Below are 18,898 nucleotides of genomic sequence, written 5' to 3' on the forward strand. Positions count from 1 at the left end.
ATCAGGATGGCAAACGTTAGAGATGAAATAGGTTTTAAACAAATACAGAGGTAACAAAAAGGGAGGAGTGAGAAAGAGCAAAAGGGAAGGTCTATGATAGGGTGGAAGGCATGAGAGATTAGTTGACAAAAGGGATGATGGTGCAAGGCAAAAGGGAGTGGTAAGGAGAAAAGAAAGGGGCAGATCCCCTGTTCCGTTCTTTGTTGGCAAATACCAAAAACTATGGGATAGATTTTTAATGCACTGCCTGAGAAAAAACTGATTTTGTGGATCAGCCACTCATCATAGAAACCATTCATCTCTCTTGTAGTTGTAGTTCTGCTTATGTCCCACACTTAATTATTTCTGTATCTCATTCTTACTCTGTATGCCTTTTTCACACTTTCTCATTGTTGTCTTTTTCTCCCCTTCATTCTGTCTCCTCTCTTCTGTATTTCTTTCCACTCTACATGCCTCCCATGTGTATTATCTCTCTTTTGTTTGCATGTATGTCTCCTTATCTCTCTATTCCTCTTCCTCATTTATCTGTAACACTTCCATTAGAATTAATTTATTGAATGAATTTGGAGAAAATTACACTTCTCACTTCTACAGAGATAGGCTATTAAAGCACAATTGGTTTTTAATAGAAAGTAAAAATCACAAATTAAATGACCATGAAAAGAAATGGTGCAGGAAAAAAACACTGTTTGTCATCTAACTATCATATTTTGCATCTAAATATTAGTGGATTATTTCAGTAAGAAAGCTAAAATGTTACAAGAGTTTGTCAATGTTAGTACAAGATAGGAAGGAATCTTTATATTATCTTTAAGGATCATTTTGGAGCTTCTTATTTGAATAAGGTTCACATTTCTGGCATTTTGGAGTGTATGTTATGTACAATAATGTTCGAATGGATAATTACATATATTAAAAAATGTGAAAAAAATTTATATTCATCCATTAACGGACAGCAGGGAATCTACAAACTGTGAATTGGGCATGTAACTTCACTGACAGTAGGAATTTGTATTTGACAAGAGGAACTAATTATAAACAGGTTTCTGTGAAAATGAAGTAAATCATTTCATCATTTGACATTCATAAAGATCATTAAGGTAAGCATGGCAACTGAGGTAATTTGGCCCATCTAGCGCAACGTTCTATTAACATTTACAATTTGCAGCCCCTAAGTCAGAGGATTTGGCTTCCTCCTGAATGGGTCCAGAGTTTTTGCCCCCACTGCATAGCAGAAAGTCCACTTAGGTTTGTGATCAAAACAGAAAATTCTGGAAATACTCAGAAGGTCTGACAGTATCTGTGGAAAGAGAAACAGAGCTAACTTTTCAGATTGATAACCTCCATCAATCTTGACCTGTAACAGTAACTCTGTTTCTGCACAGTGGTGCAGTGGTTAGCACCGCAGCCTCACAGCTCCAGCGACCTGGGTTCAATTCCGGGTACTGCCTGTGTGGAGTTTGCAAGTTCTCCCTGTGTCTGCGTGGGTTTCCTCCGGGTGCTCCGGTTTCCTCCCACAGCCAAAAGACTTGCAGGTTGATAGGTTAATTGGCCATTATAAATTTCCCCTAGTATAGGTAGGTGGTAGGGGAATATAGGGACAAGTGAGGATGTTTGGTAGGAATATGGTAGTGTGGGATTAGTATAAATGGGTGGTTGATGGTCGGCACAGACTCGGTGGGCCGAAGGGCCTGTTTCAGTGCTGTATCTCTAATCTAATCTAATAGGGACAGGTGAGGATGTGGTAGGAATATGGGATTTGTGTAGGATTAGTATAAATGGGTGGTTAATGGTTGGCACAGACTCGGTGGGCCGAAGGGCCTGTTTCAGTGCTGTATCTCTAAATCTAAAAGATGCAGCCTGGCCTGCTGAGTATTTCCAGCATTTTCTATTTTTATTTCAGATTTCCAGCATCTGCAGTATTTTGCTTTTGTGGTCACTCTTTGTATGAAGAAAAGCTTCCTAATATTAGGTGGACAATATCAGCATACATAAATCATTGATAGTCTTACTTTCTCTTTCACGATACATGCCCTTCAATTTAATGGGGATAATTTTAACTTTCAGGAATGTTGCAAGATGGGCAATATTGGATTGTCCATCAATAATACACTGTTTTGTGCCTCCACCAAAATTGAACTTGACCTCCAATGAATCTTAACAATTTTGTTGTGCTGTGAGAAACCTAAATATTTATTAGCTTTCCTCTTTGTAGTCAAACTTTTCCATTTACAACTATGGGCATGCCTACATCGTGAGATGCCAGATGGTTTTACTCACCAGTTCCAAATGAGGGTTTGAGCTGCTGTATCTACACAATCATATTTGAACACTATGGACCCCAGTTAAATATGTAGCCTCTATTCAAATTACGTAAGTGCAGTTTTCATGATTGTTTACCAGGCAAGCTGGTCCAAATTCCAAAGATCTATAAAATATTCAACTTCACAACAATTGAATTCAATTACACTGAATATAAAGAACAATGAATTTAATCTCTTGTCGTATGAGTTATAAATCCCCACAAGATCCAATCATCCAGATCTCATCTGCAAAAGCCAGAAACATATTGGGAGCCAAAGGCCTATTGGAAAGATCCTAGCTCCATAAACAGAGCAGGAGACAGGCCCAAGGCCGCCTGAGAGAGGGAAGGCTTGTGAAAAGAAATGTTATTGAAGTAACTTGGAAAAGTTAAGGTTGTAGGTAAATTTAGTAATTTTTTTTGATAAAGACAGAGATGAAATAATTTATGTGATGTTTAGCTGTTTGGGGTGTGAATATAATATAGTGGGGTGAATGGTTTGTTAAGCATGAGGTGGGGTGGAGGAAGAATCAAACATTTGGTTGATTGGTGACTCTCTGTTCACTAACTGTGTTTCTGAATGAATTTTTTAAATAGACATATAGGGCCAAATTTTCTTCCAGCTGTGGAGGGCAGACCTGAAGCTAGTAGGCTACCGATTTCCCACTCATGGCCAGTGTGCTGGTTTACCTGCATGTTTCCACCTCCGGGCCATTTTGCAAGAGGCTGCCTCAGGTGGGTAATCTCTACCCTACCCACAAGCGGCGGGTAGCCATTTAAACTAATTAAAGGGCCTATTAAGGCCACTCTTCTTCTACATTTCCAACTTGGAATTTTCCAGTCGCCATAGTGAGGCCAAAACCTGGCTGATTAATGAAGGTGGCCTCCCAATGGCTGACCAGAGGGTCAGTGCTCCATCATTAAAGTTAACCCCATCCCAGCATTCGCGATAACCATAGGGCTGTAGCTGCAGGCCTGACAGCTGTGGCCACTTTTTATTTTACTATTTTGAAGATTTGTCAGAGAGTCCCTCTCTTTCTCCTACCTACATCGGCAGTGCCCACATCTGACGATGGGGCTGCCGATCTTTCAGCTGGAGGGCATCCTATTGGCTCTCCATCCTTGATTAGACAGCGAGCATGCCATCAGGCCACTAATTGGCCATCTTCTTGAAAATTGCCTCAGCAGTCACCTGCTGGTGTGGACCAGGGTTGCGACCCAGAAATGGTCTCAATTCCAAAACAAAAATTCAGCCAGTAGTGTTTTGTGATTCATTTATTTGTGATGAATGACTCAAATGTCCTGATCATCTGTTTTCCAAGAATGGAATATTCTTTTTAATCACCAATAGTTTATTTTAAGTAAATGTGGCATTTGAGTCAACCAGCATGCTTTACGCCCTACTAACATTTCCCATGCCCCACCTACGGTCATGCACCGTATGCAAGACTTTTAAGGGCTGCATTTACACTACAACTGTAGAATCAGTGCACAGGTACAATTGTAGTGTAAACACACCCTAAATTGGACAGGAAAGAACCTGGAATATGTTACAAGACTTGGTTATGATGACATCATGAACTGCCACAATGAAGCTCTGCTTATGGATGTATTTTAATGCTGTTCTGTGTAATATATAGAAATACAATGATTTCCCTTTTTCCATGTTCAGTTCAGTATTTCCAATTTTATTTTACCAGCAGGAATTCATGGAGGACAGGAACAGACATATGCCTGCTGCTTATGTAACATGTCATTGGGCTAGAAGTGATAGTGAAACTGCTGGCAACAGGAGGGGCCTTATGCCACCCATCCTCCAACTCCACATTTCTGGTATTCTACCACATGATTAAGTCATAAATTATATTAGAATTGATTTTAATAGCTGGTATAAGGGATACCATCGTTTTTCCATATTATCTAAGAGTTTTTGTGTTATACATAACAATTCATAAGCTCAGGATTTCTTCTCACTCTCATGCTGATCTGAATTTTCTCTAGATTTTGATTATTGCAGCCTCTAAAGTAACTTTCTTGCTGGACCTTAAGGCGTAATCCTGAATCACACGGCAGTAAGAGATGGATTGGAGCTGTGTGTTTTTAACCTGCACTTATCATCACTCATTTATCAAAAATCGGACGTTGGAGAAGTAATGACAAAAAATAAGATTGTAGTTACGTGGGCGTTTGTTTGGGGTTTTCTTTAAAAAAAACTCCCTAACAAATGATTGTGATTTGTCACTGTTAAAGAGTGACCCTGCAAGTAACACGACACAGGACCCTTCATTGATTTGTATCTCCAACTGAAGGTTGGAGCCCCATTCATTGTTCCCATGGTCGAGGTGAAACTATTTATAATAGTCTCCAACCCAAAACTCGTTATGATTTGCTGCATTCCCTCACCCTCCTGTGTTTGTCCCACTTTCCCATAAAAATACGGTGGCTCAACGGAGATTTCTCTCAAATGAGTCACTGAGTAAAAACTACATATGAAACAAAATCCGTGACTTAATTAAATTTCTCACTGAATTACTAAATATTTGCGCCCACATTTCTTGAAACAAGCCTCCAGTTTCATTCAGAGATGTTGAAAATAAATCATTTTTCGCAATGTTGCGGTGTAAAATTTTTCCATCACCAGTAATTAGAATAGTCCCTATTTTAGGTTTAAAAACCTGAAACTTGCCAGTTGCCCAGCCCATTGAAGGTTATTGTGGAGTCTGATGCCATCTAGTGCTGAAAGTAGTCATTTGTCACAACAAACACACGCTGGTCAGAAGTACAATGTTACCATGAGAAGCTACCAATCACAATTTAGATATTTGATACCGTTAACATATTCATATAATGGCAGTTAAATAAGGAACATGAACAGGAGCATGTACTGATCTTTTGTATCTGTTTACCGAAATCGATTCATAACATTTTAGAACAGATGTTCACATATACAAGTGTTTTTCACCTTTTGCGACTTGTAAACATAGATTTTAATTGTAAGACTTTTCAAAATATAGAAATAAGCTAATATAATAAGAAAAGTAAATGAAACATCTGAAAACCAACTAAAATAAAGAAAATAGTCTTGCGGGTGAAGTAAAACACAGACAGTTTGAAAGTGGCAACACCAGTTGAACTCCATCATGATATAAGGATTATGACAGTTCACCAACAAATTGCATTAAATCAGCGCAATAGTTCAATTAATTACGTAGCTCCTTTTAAAAGGTTGGTTTATATTGAACAATTGTGGGTATTTATAAATAAATTACATACTATAAGGTTGCTTCACTCAAATAATTAACCAACCAGAGTATGTTTAGTCGACTTCAAATTGGTATAATAAAATTTACCTGTGAAGACTTTGGCTCTTCGGTTCCGCCATAATATAGAGGGGTTCCTGCTGAAATTAATTATTCATTGTCACTCTGCAAAAACTTAAAAGCGACTAACAGCTAGATCCTCACTGGAGACACTGAATAGTATTACAGGAAATCGGATACAGGTGGGGAATTCAATTACTTAATGAAACCTATCTGGTCTCAGGGTTTTGCTGATTCTTTTCTCAAGCCTTGTTGTAGATCAATTGCTATGTGTTGTATCGCACACTGAATAAAACTAAATCTGTCCTGTCAGCATTTGCTCAGTAGTTTTAAACCGAGAACGGTAGTATTTTGAACAAAGTGGAAACAAGACACGGTTATATTAGATAGGAATCAGCAACTAATCTACAGAGCGGGTTATAAAGCGCAGTGCGTCTTATTTTAATCCTATGGGAAATTCAAAACCCGTTTGGAGATATGAAAGATCAAAATATCATACGCCCAATAGGAATTTTATTTGGTTCGCTGTATGTAACACATTTTATCCTCCATTTTATCAATCAATAGATCCTACATGCAAAAGCCCATGAGCAAAAGTCACTTCCAGTCAGACAGCAAACTCTACATTAATTATCACTTAAGCGGAGTGAAAACAGTTCACTGATAATGTTTGACTTGGATCTGTGTGTGTTTTAGGCAATAATGTAGTCATTGTCTTACTTTTTGATTCTTCGAAATGGCTTACAAACGGCATTTATGCAACTCAAACAAACTTCATCTACGCACCCATTCATAAAAGTTTGGTTCCTTGCTCAATTTTTAAGTGAGACTGTTTTTCACCAAAAGGGAACTGAACCATTTTCATGCAATATATCAGATGCATTTGAAATGTTTATGTGGCTTTTTTTCCCCTCCTTGTTTTCTGCAGGAATCGGTAATGTTGCCCGATGAAGGAAGGGTAGGATGATTGTTGCAGTCGTTTACCAGACTCTTTCCTCCTTTGGACAACCATGCAGCTTTTTCTGTTGCTATTGCGGGTGATACATTTTCTGGACCTGGCCTTTGTAATTTTGCTGAAAAAATATTTTCCTGGGTCTCTTCACAATCTATAACAAGCGAGAATGGGCCATTCCCTCCTTTAAAAGTCATTAATACTTTATTAAATAGATAGATTTTTCTTGTGCAAGCTGTCATATGAAACTTTGGTGATCGATTTATTGAGGCTTAAAGTTGCCCGTCAGCCCATTGCACAGAAGTGAGAATGAATGAAGTGATCCCTTAGCCACAGAGCAGACACTGCAGCTTTAAACACACACAATCCCATCCCAGTCCCGCAGGAACGCGCGCTTCTTTTTTCCTCCACATTACGTCATGCCGATTGTTTTGGTTCGTCCGACCAATCGGACGCGTTGCCTGGATTCTACGGGAGCTGGAATAGGCCCGTCTTCGCGCCAGGATTTCCCCATCCGTACCATAACGCATTGCGCAGGGTGCACGGCCCGTTCCTGCGGCTTTAACAGCTCTGACATGGAAACCTCATTGCAGTTCCACAATGTGATCCAGGAGCAGCAGCAGCAGAACAATCAGCAGGACGAATGGATCAGATGTAACTGCCCGCATGTCACTGCTGCTGGCGAGAACCTGTTTCTGCGGAATTCTTCCCCAGTCACTTTCAGGACCAATTCTCCCCCTTTCTCCTCCTCCAGACAGGGCAGTCAATTAAACGTGAGCGAGTTCTCGCCTTCCTCTGCCAGCCATGCCAGCTCTTCTAGACAGTTTCACCAATACCACCACCACCACCACCACCATCATCATCAGTGCCGGCAGCCCAGCCCCAGCAGCAACCGCAGGGAAAGCAACCCCTTCACCGAAATAGCCATGAGCAGCTGCAGGTATAACGGCGGCGTAATGCGGCCGCTGAGCAACCTGAGTTCGTCCAGGAGGAACCTCCACGAACTGGACTCGGAATCGCAGCCTCTTCAGCCCATCTTCACCACAGCAGCCCCGGAGATCGTGGTCTCCAAGCCGGAACAAAACAATTCCACAACGGTCGTTTCTTATGGGGGGAGCGGTAGTGCTGGGGGAGGAGGAAACGGTGGGAATAACAGCAAATCGAGCAAAAAGAAAAACAATAACATTGGCTACAAGCTGGGACATAGAAGAGCTTTGTTTGAGAAAAGAAAACGATTGAGCGACTATGCCTTGATCTTTGGTATGTTTGGGATTGTAGTGATGGTCATTGAGACTGAACTTGCGTGGGGGGCTTATCAGAAGGTAAGCAAATATGTAATAACTGTGGTCTTTCTGGCCACAGAATTTTTATTATGCAGTTGCCTTGTCAGCAACTTGTGAAACATTTGTGCATCTGCTTTAGAACTTTAGCAGTAATTAACAATTTGACTTTACCCATTTAGTGTAAAAGTTAATCTGTTTTTAACTTCACATTGTGGCATGCACACTTCTGCTATGAATATAACTGTTTCATACTTTTGCTTTAAGTTTGTTTTTCCCACTAATGTTCATCAAAACTCAAAATATATTTCTTCTATATTGCAGGGGTCGCTTTATTCATTAGCTCTAAAATGCCTTATTAGCCTTTCTACGATTATTCTGCTTGGTCTGATCATTGTATACCACGCGCGGGAAATTCAGGTAACTATATTTTTACTGAGTAACTGTTTAGGTGAAGGTTAGTAAGTGTTTGGATCGCTTGTGTGGAACAGCTGGTGATTTCAAAAATACTGTCAAAAAGCATATCAGTACACTACGATACATAATCAAGTGCGAATTGAACAAAAGTTCACCAAGAAAAAAGTCGAAGAGGTGGAAATGTGGGCGATGGGAAATTTATCAGTGGGAGTATTTCTATCAAGACATAGATAAACGTTTTTTTAAAAAAAATTAGTAATGACATCGCTTTTTTTTTGCTATTTAGAAAACATTTTCAATTGTTTCCAGCGGTTGGCACAGCACAGTGGCGATTTTTTTTTATATTCAATCGTGAGAGGTGGGCATCGCTGGCAAAGTCAACATTCGTTCACCATCCCGAATTGCCCTTGAGTAGGTGGTGGTGAGCTGCCTTCTTGAACCACTGCAGTCCATGTAGTGTAGGTACACCCACAGTGCTGTGAGGAAGGGAGTTCCAGGATTTTGACCCAGCGACAGTGCAAGAACGGCGATATAGTTCCAAGTCAGGATGGTGTGTGGCTTGGAGGGGAACTTGCAGTTGGTGGTGTTCCCATGTATTTGCTGCCCTTGTTTACATAAACATTCCAGAATATTACTGGTTTAAAAAAATTAAAGCGATGTTTAAGAGTTAAGCGGAAAACTTGGCATTGATTTCTGACTTCATTAGGATGGTCTTGGAGGTGCTGAAATTGTACAAATCAGTATGCTGTTATTTCTCAAAGCCTCTAAAGTTCTAGTACTAAAACAATCACCGAATACAAATAAACTATTTGAAGCACAACAACATGTACATGTTGCAAAGACTGCTCAAGTTAAAAATTGGTATGCGCTGTATAAAACATCTACCCGTTGCAGAATGAGGTATTTAGAGATAACCAGTGTCCATTGTTTGAAGAAATCATGCCAAGAATGCACTCCATAATCCTGTTTTCTCAAGTAACAGCATCTTCCATTCATAATTTGCAGATACGCAATTTCAAGTAGTGTTGGAGAAGAGTTGAATTACTGCAGCTATTGTGCTGCTTGATGTTTTTATTCTACAGGTGGCAATGTCTTCATATTAACAAATGGCAGTTGCCTGACGGTACCTGTGATTACTTAAACTAAGCAAAAGAAGCGTGGCTGATTAATTATGTTTACATAATGCTTTAATAATTCATAGAAGACTTTTTGTCCAAAGGCTAAGGTATTTCGTAATTGTTTTTTTCTAAACCTTGGGAGGTTTGTATAAGTGCTGATAGGCATTGATTAGTGTCCGATTTACAACATTTTTACGATAAAAGCAAATTTTGTATGAAGTCCAAGGAAGCAAATTGTCTGAGCAATCCATCTACATTTCCGTAAAGGTGGTGGTTTGCATCTAAACCGCTCCATTTTGTGAAAAGAGTACTGTTATTTATAATATGTTGCTAAGTACCGTGGAAAAATACACGATTCTAAGCTTTGTTTTAGGTCAAGCCATACTTAATATACCTATTTTTCATTGAAAATGCTACCAATTCAAAATGAAAATCTTTATTTTAGTTACTTTTTTATAAATTCAAAATCAAGGCTATGGGCCAAGTGCTGGAAAATGGGACTAGAATAGATAGGTGCTTGATGGCCGGCACGGACACGATGGGCTGAAGGGCCTGCTTCTGTGCTGTATAACTGACTCTAAGCTTTAGTAAATCGGTTTTAGAAATAGCACCGTTAATATTCAGATTTCTGCATTAAGTACTTCACGAAGGTGAGATTTTAAATAAAATTCTAACAGTGTGCCTTTACATTGAAACTGTCAGGTTAGGTTTCGAAAAGGAACATGTGCATTGGAACTATAACTGACCTCAGGTAATGGAGCAGAAATTATTTGATAGTGAGATTATCCCAGACAGTGACGGGGGTTGTTACGGATATATGGAATCAATGTTCGTGTTCAACTGTTAATTGTTTGCGTGGACCTAGCATCTAAATAAATGTATTGACTTGGGAAGAGAAGGAAGCACCTAAAATTGCAATAAAGGATATGTTAAAGTGAGGGTGAAAGTGATGAGGGCAAGTGCGGTTCACGATTGTGGCGCTGGCTTTAACCAAACTATTTGCTTTGTGGTGTTGATATGATGCGTGCTTCTATTGGATTCCTTCCTACTTTAGCAGTTCGATTATTTTTTAAAGACGCGAATGAGCACCGGCTATTTACTGTGCTGGTGGAGTGAGACGCGCGTTATTTGTTTTAATAAACCAGGCGGTTGCAGCGGAATAACTAACAGGGGGCACTGAAGCTTTTGTTACATTGTTCCTTTGTGTTGTAATGGTTCCAATGATTAGCTTACCATCAAATGCATTCTCTGGTGATTAGTATCATTAAATATGTGCCGTCAGCAGCACCCATGTGTGGGAATAAAGCCAGGTTGGGGGAAGCCCGGGAGAGGGGTGTGGGGCTCCCAGCAAAGCACCAACATTACATAGTTTCTGCCTGCAACTATCAATAAGTGTCCCTTAAAAATATTGGCGCTAACCTGGGATGATTTGGTCGGAGAAGAGTAAACAATGACATAAAGAGGCAAAATATTATGGATGCTGGAAATTTGAAATATAAACAAAGTGCTGGAAATACACAGCAGATCAGGTAGCATCTGTGGATCGAGAAACAGAGTTAACACTGACATTTCGTTAGAACTCATGAAAGGTCTTGATGAAATGTCAACAATTTGAAACTTTAACTATGTTTCTTTCTCTGTTGATGTGGCCTGACCTGTCAACTAATATAAGGAGGTCTGACCAGAGATTAGTATGCTGTAATTTCACCCTCCATGCTAGTGACCGAGTCCAGTCCTACCTTGAGCAAGCCTGACCCATACTGGTGGTGTTCCAGAGGGTTATGCAGGAAAGGGCTTCTATGTTCAAGGTATTGGGAGGGGTGAGTTGACAAGGAGATGATATTGAGCTAGGAACACTTGGATGCAAATTCTAACTCCAACAATGCAGGGCAGGCTGGCTAACTCCACTGTGGCAAGATTAAATAAATTACTTCTGTGAAGACTTCATAACACTTTGAGATTGAAGTGGTTGCACCCATTTATTGCAAATTCCCAGGTCACATCGTGTCATCGGATTGTCGCTTAGAGAACCCCATTGCAAGGGAATTTGCACCTGCGTCTTTGCCCGTCTTCCAGATAAGTGTATTTGCCCTAAATCGTTAATAACTGAAGAGCTTTTAAATGTGAACCCGAGCCTCTTTCAAACATTCAAATGTTATAATGATCAGGATTAATGTTAACATTTTGCATTCCATTTCTGCATTTGGTTTTGAATATTTATGTTTGAACTTGGGCATTGCTCTGATTTTGAAGGATTGATTTGAAAGAATTGGCACCTGCAGATGTAAGATTTCACTTTCCACTCTTTGTACTCAATCAAATCCATCATCCAGTGGAGCTCAGTAGCTCCTCAGATGTTGCCCCATTCCCCTGTGCTGCAGAGCATTCTTTATAAATGCCATTTTTATACATGTGGCACACAAAGGACATTTTCCAACCAGTAGCATTTGCAGTTTAAAATATTTAAAAGAAATCAATAGAATGACACTGATAAGTGAAAGTGGTTCAGAGTTAATCACAATTTATTGTAGTTTTGATTTTAAAAGTGACATTCTCTTTCATATGAATTTTCTGATGGGGGATCTTGTGCTAGCACTTAAATATCAAATTGGTGGTACACAGGCTCTGACCTATTTTTAAGCTGCCTTAAGCTTTGACACTAAAATATTGCTGAACATTTCTCTTTTGTATATAGTACAGATTCATCCTGAAGTTCAACAACATTGAACTATATATAAAAGATTTGAATTTTACTATGAGAATTGGTGCTGGGTATCCAGATCCATTTCAAAGGGAAGCCTGGTCCATACTGATTGAGACATGTCTCAGTCTAAACTAATAATGGGTTGGACATTTAAGCTTCTCTCCCTGTTCTTCCCAAAAGCACCACTTCTCTGTTCTAACTGCTTTAATTAACCTTTTCCCTCAATAATACATGGACATGTTTGCTTCATACAGACACAGGACATGCTGTATGCACATGCATTGAATTTCTTTTGGAAAAAAACCTTTATTTAGAAAAACACCTCTGGATACCCATAGTGTCAGGTGTGGCTCAGTGGTTGTGCTCCCAACGCTATGTCAGATGATCATGTGGTCAAGTCCCAGTTCAGGCACTTAAGCACAAAATCTAGGCTGACACCCCTGGTGCTAGCTACACTGTGAGAGGTTAAACTGAGGCCCTGTCTGCCTACAGGTGGACGTAAAAGATCCCATGGCACAATTTTGAAGAAAAACAGGAGAATTTCCCTCTGTATCCTCGTTAATATTTATATCTCCATCAACATCGCTGGTCACTATCACATTGCTGTTTGAGACCTTGCTGTGTGCAAATTAGCTGCTGCATTTCCTACATTACAACAGTGAATACTCTTCAAAAGTATTTAATTGGCTGTAAGACACTTTAAGATGTCCCGAGGTTGTGAAAGGTGCTATATAAATGAAAGTTCTTTCATTACATGCCTTCACAAATATATTACTTGTGTAGCTAAGCCATACAGACCATAAAGTTCCGAGGTTAGATGTCCAATCTGTGCTGATTGAGCACAGTTGGAATCTTACATTGGTCTCAGTCTCTTTGGGCTAGGGATGGGAACTTTGGTCTGTATCTGACCACTGCATGAATGGACCTGAAGGTGAAGATAAGATTATGGGTCTTTGAGCAGCTCATTGTCACTCACTGTCAGGCTTACACCTGAATAATAACTATTGGGGTGGAGTACCATACGGTGCTGTGGAATAGTACTCAAGTAAGGAACTGACAGCTTTAGTAGACAAATCAATAGAAGAAAATTGGTATGGAGCTCCTCAACAGTGTAAGTAGAAAACATTCACTCATGCTATCTGGAACTGGAGTATTGATTCTGCATTGTGGCACTGAATGCCACAGCAGGTTAAATGTGGGGAAATTTCCAAGTGTCACAGCCTACTAGATTTTACAGCCTTTAGTTAAAATGTTGCTCAGAATCTAGAAAATCCAATTCCGGTTTGGGGTTAGGTTTGATGTAGCTGTATTAGATCAGGTTCCCTTCATGTCAGTTGAGACCTATCAGTTGTTGGGGGAGCCATAGGTTTTGGGGGTGCAGTTTGTAATTCACATTTCATCGGATGATTACAATGGCACTGACTGCACAGAATTAGCCGGCAAACAGTGCTTGCAGTGGTATACTGTGCTTTCAGGTATGTGTCATGCAGTGCCATCTTCATCTGCATGATCAAATTTGTTTCCAAATTAGCATTCTTGTATAATAGAGCGGACGATAGCAGTCGGTCATAGGAAGCGATTAATATCGATTTTTTTTCTTGTCTAGTTTTCTTTGTAACAGAATCATTAGTAACAACAGCAGAACAGGGTCTTTGCTACTTGCAAGTGTACGGGAGAGGAAGGCTGGATACACACATTTCAGCATATCCTTTTGACTGAACAATCACAGGATTTTTAAAAACACTTTCAGCTCATAATTGATAGTCAAAATAAATAATTTGGGCGGATTGACATACATGGCAACACCAATAAATGCATTTAGATATGATTATATATATTTGCATATGACTTTCAATATAAAATGGGGTATTAGATCGAGGAGAGACGGTGACACATTGCACCGAACAGCCTTCGTTGGACCCCTCGCTTCACGTTACTAGAATAGATACAAATCCGTTCAGTGTTGAGGACTGAGCGTCCAGCCGCTATCAATCGCACCCGTCTCCGTTGTTAACCGATTTCGCAGCCAGCCGCTATTGGACTGAGCGATGGAAACCGTCCATGTTCAATGAACACAACAGGTTTCAGTTGGTGTTAGTGAAAGTTTACTGGGCAAGGGAACACCACACAGACAAGGAGTGGCGGGGAGGTGACAGGCGATTCATGACTGAATTCTGACGTTTCACCACTCACAAGAAATCGGTTAGAAACCACTTTAGCTGGTGAGGAAATCACACAACATTCAGTAACAGAAAGTGCTGGAAATACTCAACAGGTCAGGCAGCATCTGTGGAGAGAAAAACAGAGTTAACGTTTCAGGTCAGTGACCTTTCATCAGAACAACATTCAGTGTCACCACACAAACCTGCACAACACAAGAACAATTGCCCATGTTGTGGACAGAGGCCGCAATAAAACAGTCGAGGCAGCTCTGGAAAATATCAAACTCTTTAACCGGAATTCCACTCATTTTCTATATACATAATATGGAAAGGTGATGAGCTATTCTCAATATTTTGGATGTTCAACATACTCCGGCCCGAATCTTGTCACCATGAGGATGATTTGTAATGAGATCTGTGAGTTATATTGACAAATATTCCTCGCTCAGTGCTAGGAATTTGGAGCCTCTTTGAAGCTGTCTGGGTACATGCTTCATTCCGCAGTGTGTGGGTGGAGAGAGCTGGTGGGTGGAGAGAGCTGGCGGCTGAAAGGTTTTTTTTCCCCGCGAGAAAGCTATTTAGGTGCATTGAAGGTTGCCTGGCAATCTAAATACTTTAATTTCATTGTGAAGTATTTGGGAATATTATACAGCAAACTGTCTGTAGGCGACATAAATATTTGTCTTTGACGGCAGTTATACTGTGTTAGTCTGAAAGCAATAACTACAGAATCGGTTCTGTGTGGACAACGCTTATACCGTCTGACAGGAGAGAATTCTGTACTAGCAAGCAGGCAGGCGCAGAGTTCTCTCTTTTGAGAGCACTGCTTTAAGAAAAATACTCTGCTCAAGTTTCTGAAGTTTACAGGAGGTCCAAAAGACCCTGTCTTAAACCTGGCTTAACGCCCGAAAGGAGCTGCAATTCGGTCTCGCATGGTGTAGGATGGCCTTACCATGGATCTCGGGTGTCGTGTTCTGTGGTCCAGTTTGAATCTAACTCCAAAGTTACAGTGCGATCTCCAAGTAGAACCACTTTGCAGTAACAAAAAGTGGCAATACAACTGCACCATTTAACTCATATTCCTTCCTGAAGGAAATTTCAAAATAATTTTGCCTCGGGTGTCATCTTTCCTTCCCTTTAAAGTTGGAAATTTTGCATTGCATTTATTTCCATTTTGAAGTATCGTGACCAAAATTGTACGCAGTACTTAAAATGGGATCTGATCAGTGCTTTGTAAAGCTGCGGCATAATCTTTGTAGACTTGTACCCCACTGTTCTGGTTACGTATTCCACATTCTACACGCTGCATTGCTACCATGCATTGTTTACATTGGTCCTTCCATATTTGTGTCCAACATGTTTATGTATTCTGCCAAGTTTTTTAATGAGTGTTTCAGGAAGCAAGTCTCAAATAACCCTAACTTTTAGTCATTGATTTGAACAGATCAGATGACAAGTATTTGGGTTTGTGCTCCATTATTTCATTAACAGTTCAGATTGAGTGCCTAGCAGAATATGTTTATGATTTTGATAGCATTCCTTGTCTTTGTTATACTAATGGAAAATATATTTTCTCATATTTTATTCATTTCATAAAACTAATTGCACATTACATCAAGTTTGGTCATTTTAAATCAGAATATAAATAAATATTTGCATCAGAAAACTAGTAACCAAAAATGTTTTTCAGTTTGTAATATGATGTAAAAAAACGTAATGTCACTTGTTAAAATATGAACATCAAAATATTCAAAAAATCATATTGTCTGTCATTCACATGATGCAGAAGTAGTACATTTCACATAGTTTAGCTAAAAATTATTTTCAGTGTCCTATCTTGTAACACATCATTCCTTCAGTACTGCACTGGAATGCCTGCTGCGATTATGTGCTTAAATGCTGGAGAAGGGTTTGAAATCGCAACGTTTAGACTCAGTTGAGAGTGCTACCATTGAGCCAAGGCTGACATAATTGAATTCGAACAAAATCCAACAAACCAGTGATGAATCTGCACATGGCATTTGAATACTGTGTGAGGTTTCAGGCATACCATTGCGGAAAGGATTTTAGAAATTTGGAAAATTGAAATGTAGAATGCTTAGGTTAATAGCAGAGATGAAAGGATAGAATAAGGACATACTTCTAAAAGGCTATACTGAGTGGAGCAGAGATGGTTAAGAAAGGATCTAATAAAAGTGATAATTTTGAAAGGATTATAAGGTAAATAGTGTGTGGCTGCTGTTACGACCAGGTGAGAAAGGTGTCTAGGGATCCCTTTTAGCCTTCACCTGGTCTTGCTGTAACAGGGTATTGTTTTAAACACACTGTGTTTTGAGCTCCCCCTTGGTGAATCCTTGTTCACTGCTTTCCAATTATAGGGCAAAGAAATGAGCACAAACAGACTTTCTTAAGTTTTAAAGAAGAAAAGTGAAATTTATTAAAACTTAAACTCTAATTCAGTTGACGCCTATGGATACATGCCGTGCCCCACGCTAGCATGCATACACGATGTGCACATACAAATAGAGACAGAAAAGAGCAGAAGAAAAATAAAGTTTGAAGCAATCTCTGAAGGGGGTTTGTTACTGTGCTTTGAGCTCTCTGTAGAGTCCTTGATTGCAGGTAGTTCTTGCTTTTTTGGGGGGGCCCAGTATTAAACCTTGTTCACTGTAGGAGACTTTTCTCTCTTGGGGTCCATATGTCTTCAATGGATTCTGAAGCTGGTAAGAATGAGATGAGAGCAGACAGGAGAGAGATGTTCTCAGTCCAGGAGCAAAGAGCTTTCTCAGTTCTAACCCTGTTTCTACAATTTAAAACTCCCCTAGTTGTCCAGCAGGTTGTCATGTGACTGACTGGTTTGACCAGGTCTCTTTTGTGTATTGGGGAGCAGGGACAGGCTCCTTTGTTCCAAATAAAAACAAGAAATGCTGGAACCACTCAGCAGGTCTGGCAGCATCTGTGAAAAGAGAAGCAGAGTTAACGTTTCGGGTCAGTGACCCTTCTTCGGAACTGACAAATATTAGAAAAGTCACAGGTTATAAGCAAGTGAGGTGGGGGTGGGGCAAGAGATAACAAAGGAGAAGGTGTAGATTGGACAAGGCCACATAGCTGACCAAAAGGTCATGGAGCAAAGGCTAACAATATGTTAATGGTGTGTTGAAAGACAAAGCATTAGTACAGATTAGGTGTTAACGGACTGAATATTGAACAGCAGCAAGTGCAAACCTGAAAAAAACAGTGGGTAAGCAAACTGAACAAACTAAGATGAAATGAAATAAATGCACTTGCTGCTGTTCAAATTCAGTCCGTTAACACCTAATCTGTACTAATGCTTTGTCTTTCAACACACCATTAACATATTGTTTGCTTTTGTTCCATGACCTTTTGGTCAGCTATGTGGCCTTGTCCAATCTACACCTCCTTTGTTATCTCTTGCCCCACCCCCACCTCACTTGCTTATAACCTGTGACTTTTCTAATATTTTCTAGTTCCGAAGAAGGGTCACTGACCCGAAACGTTAACTCTGCTTCTCTTTCCACAGATGCTGCCAGACCTGCTGAGTGGTTCCAGCATTTCTTGTTTTTATTTCAGATTTCCAGCATCTACAGTATTTTGCTTTTATTTTATTCCTTTGTTCCAACACTGTCTGCTAGTATGCAAAAAATGTCTTTCCAGTCTGGGGCCTGGCAACCCCTTGTAATAGACTGCCTTTTCTTCCCAGCAACAATTTTAAAATGTAATGTCCAGGTGGCAAAATCTATGTGCCTCATTCTTGGCAGGTGGGGGCCTGTATGACACTACTTTTAGTGGTTGGTGAATCTGCAACAAGGGGGTATAAGTTAAAGATTAGTACTGCAAAAATAAAGTCAGAGGTTAATTAGAAAATAGAATGTATTAACTTAAGTGACATTATTAAGAGGAAACTGAAGACGAAATATGTTAAAGGATATAGGGAAAGTGCAGGGAAATAGGTTTAGAGTGGACAGCCCTGATGTGGCATTGGCAATAGACATGGATGTGGCAGGATAATGGGCTGAATGCCCTCTTTCATGAAGACATTTCTATGAATTTATCACATCAGTGATTGGAAACCTTTTCTTTGAATGGGATTTAAAGTTGAGATGTATCACTAATTAATGAGGCAAAAAGAACATCCCAATTTAACTTGGTATTCAGTCTCTTGAGGTGATCTGCTTTATTCACTGCATTGTATTCCATCAAATGCTAAAAGCTACATTAACGTCTCATGATCCTAATACAAAAGTACTTCAATAATTTACGATAGCTTGGATCTGCAGATTCTGGTGCAGTGTTGACCATGGCCATGTATGTGCAGGTGAACCATTTGGACATTAGAACAAAGAACAAAGAACAGTACAGCACAGGAACAGGCCATTCGGCCCTCCAAGCCTGCGCCGATCTTGATGCCTGCTGAAACTAACACCTTCTGCACTTCCGGGGCCCAGATCCCTCTATTCCCTTCCTATTCATATATTTGTCAAGATGTCTCTTAAACGTCGCTATCGTATCTGCTTCCACCACCTCCCCCGGCAGCAAGTTCCAGGCACTCACCACCCTCTGTGTAAAAAAACTTGCCTCGCACATCCCCTCTAAACTTTGCCCATTGCACCTTAAACCTATGT

At 39.9% G+C, this 18,898-nt stretch overlaps 1 protein-coding gene across 4 annotated transcripts in view; it reads left to right on the forward strand.

Annotated features, from left to right (window-relative positions):
• The first annotated feature begins 6,955 nt into the window (after nt 1–6,955).
• Nucleotides 6,956–18,898, forward strand: part of LOC137369137 (small conductance calcium-activated potassium channel protein 2-like) — a 151,797-nt gene continuing 139,854 nt past the window's right edge. For 3 of the 4 annotated variants that reach the window (XM_068029857.1, XM_068029856.1, XM_068029858.1), the window contains exons 1-2: nt 6,956–7,896; nt 8,179–8,274. In XM_068029857.1, the coding sequence (XP_067885958.1) occupies nt 6,994–7,896; nt 8,179–8,274 (999 nt within the window). In that variant the 5' untranslated portion in view covers nt 6,956–6,993. The remainder of the gene's footprint in view (nt 7,897–8,178; nt 8,275–18,898) is intronic. The other variant, XM_068029855.1, reaches the window with a different exon arrangement.

The sequence above is a fragment of the Heterodontus francisci genome, chromosome 4 (assembly GCF_036365525.1).
Source record: "Heterodontus francisci isolate sHetFra1 chromosome 4, sHetFra1.hap1, whole genome shotgun sequence".
NCBI lineage: Eukaryota > Metazoa > Chordata > Chondrichthyes > Heterodontiformes > Heterodontidae > Heterodontus > Heterodontus francisci.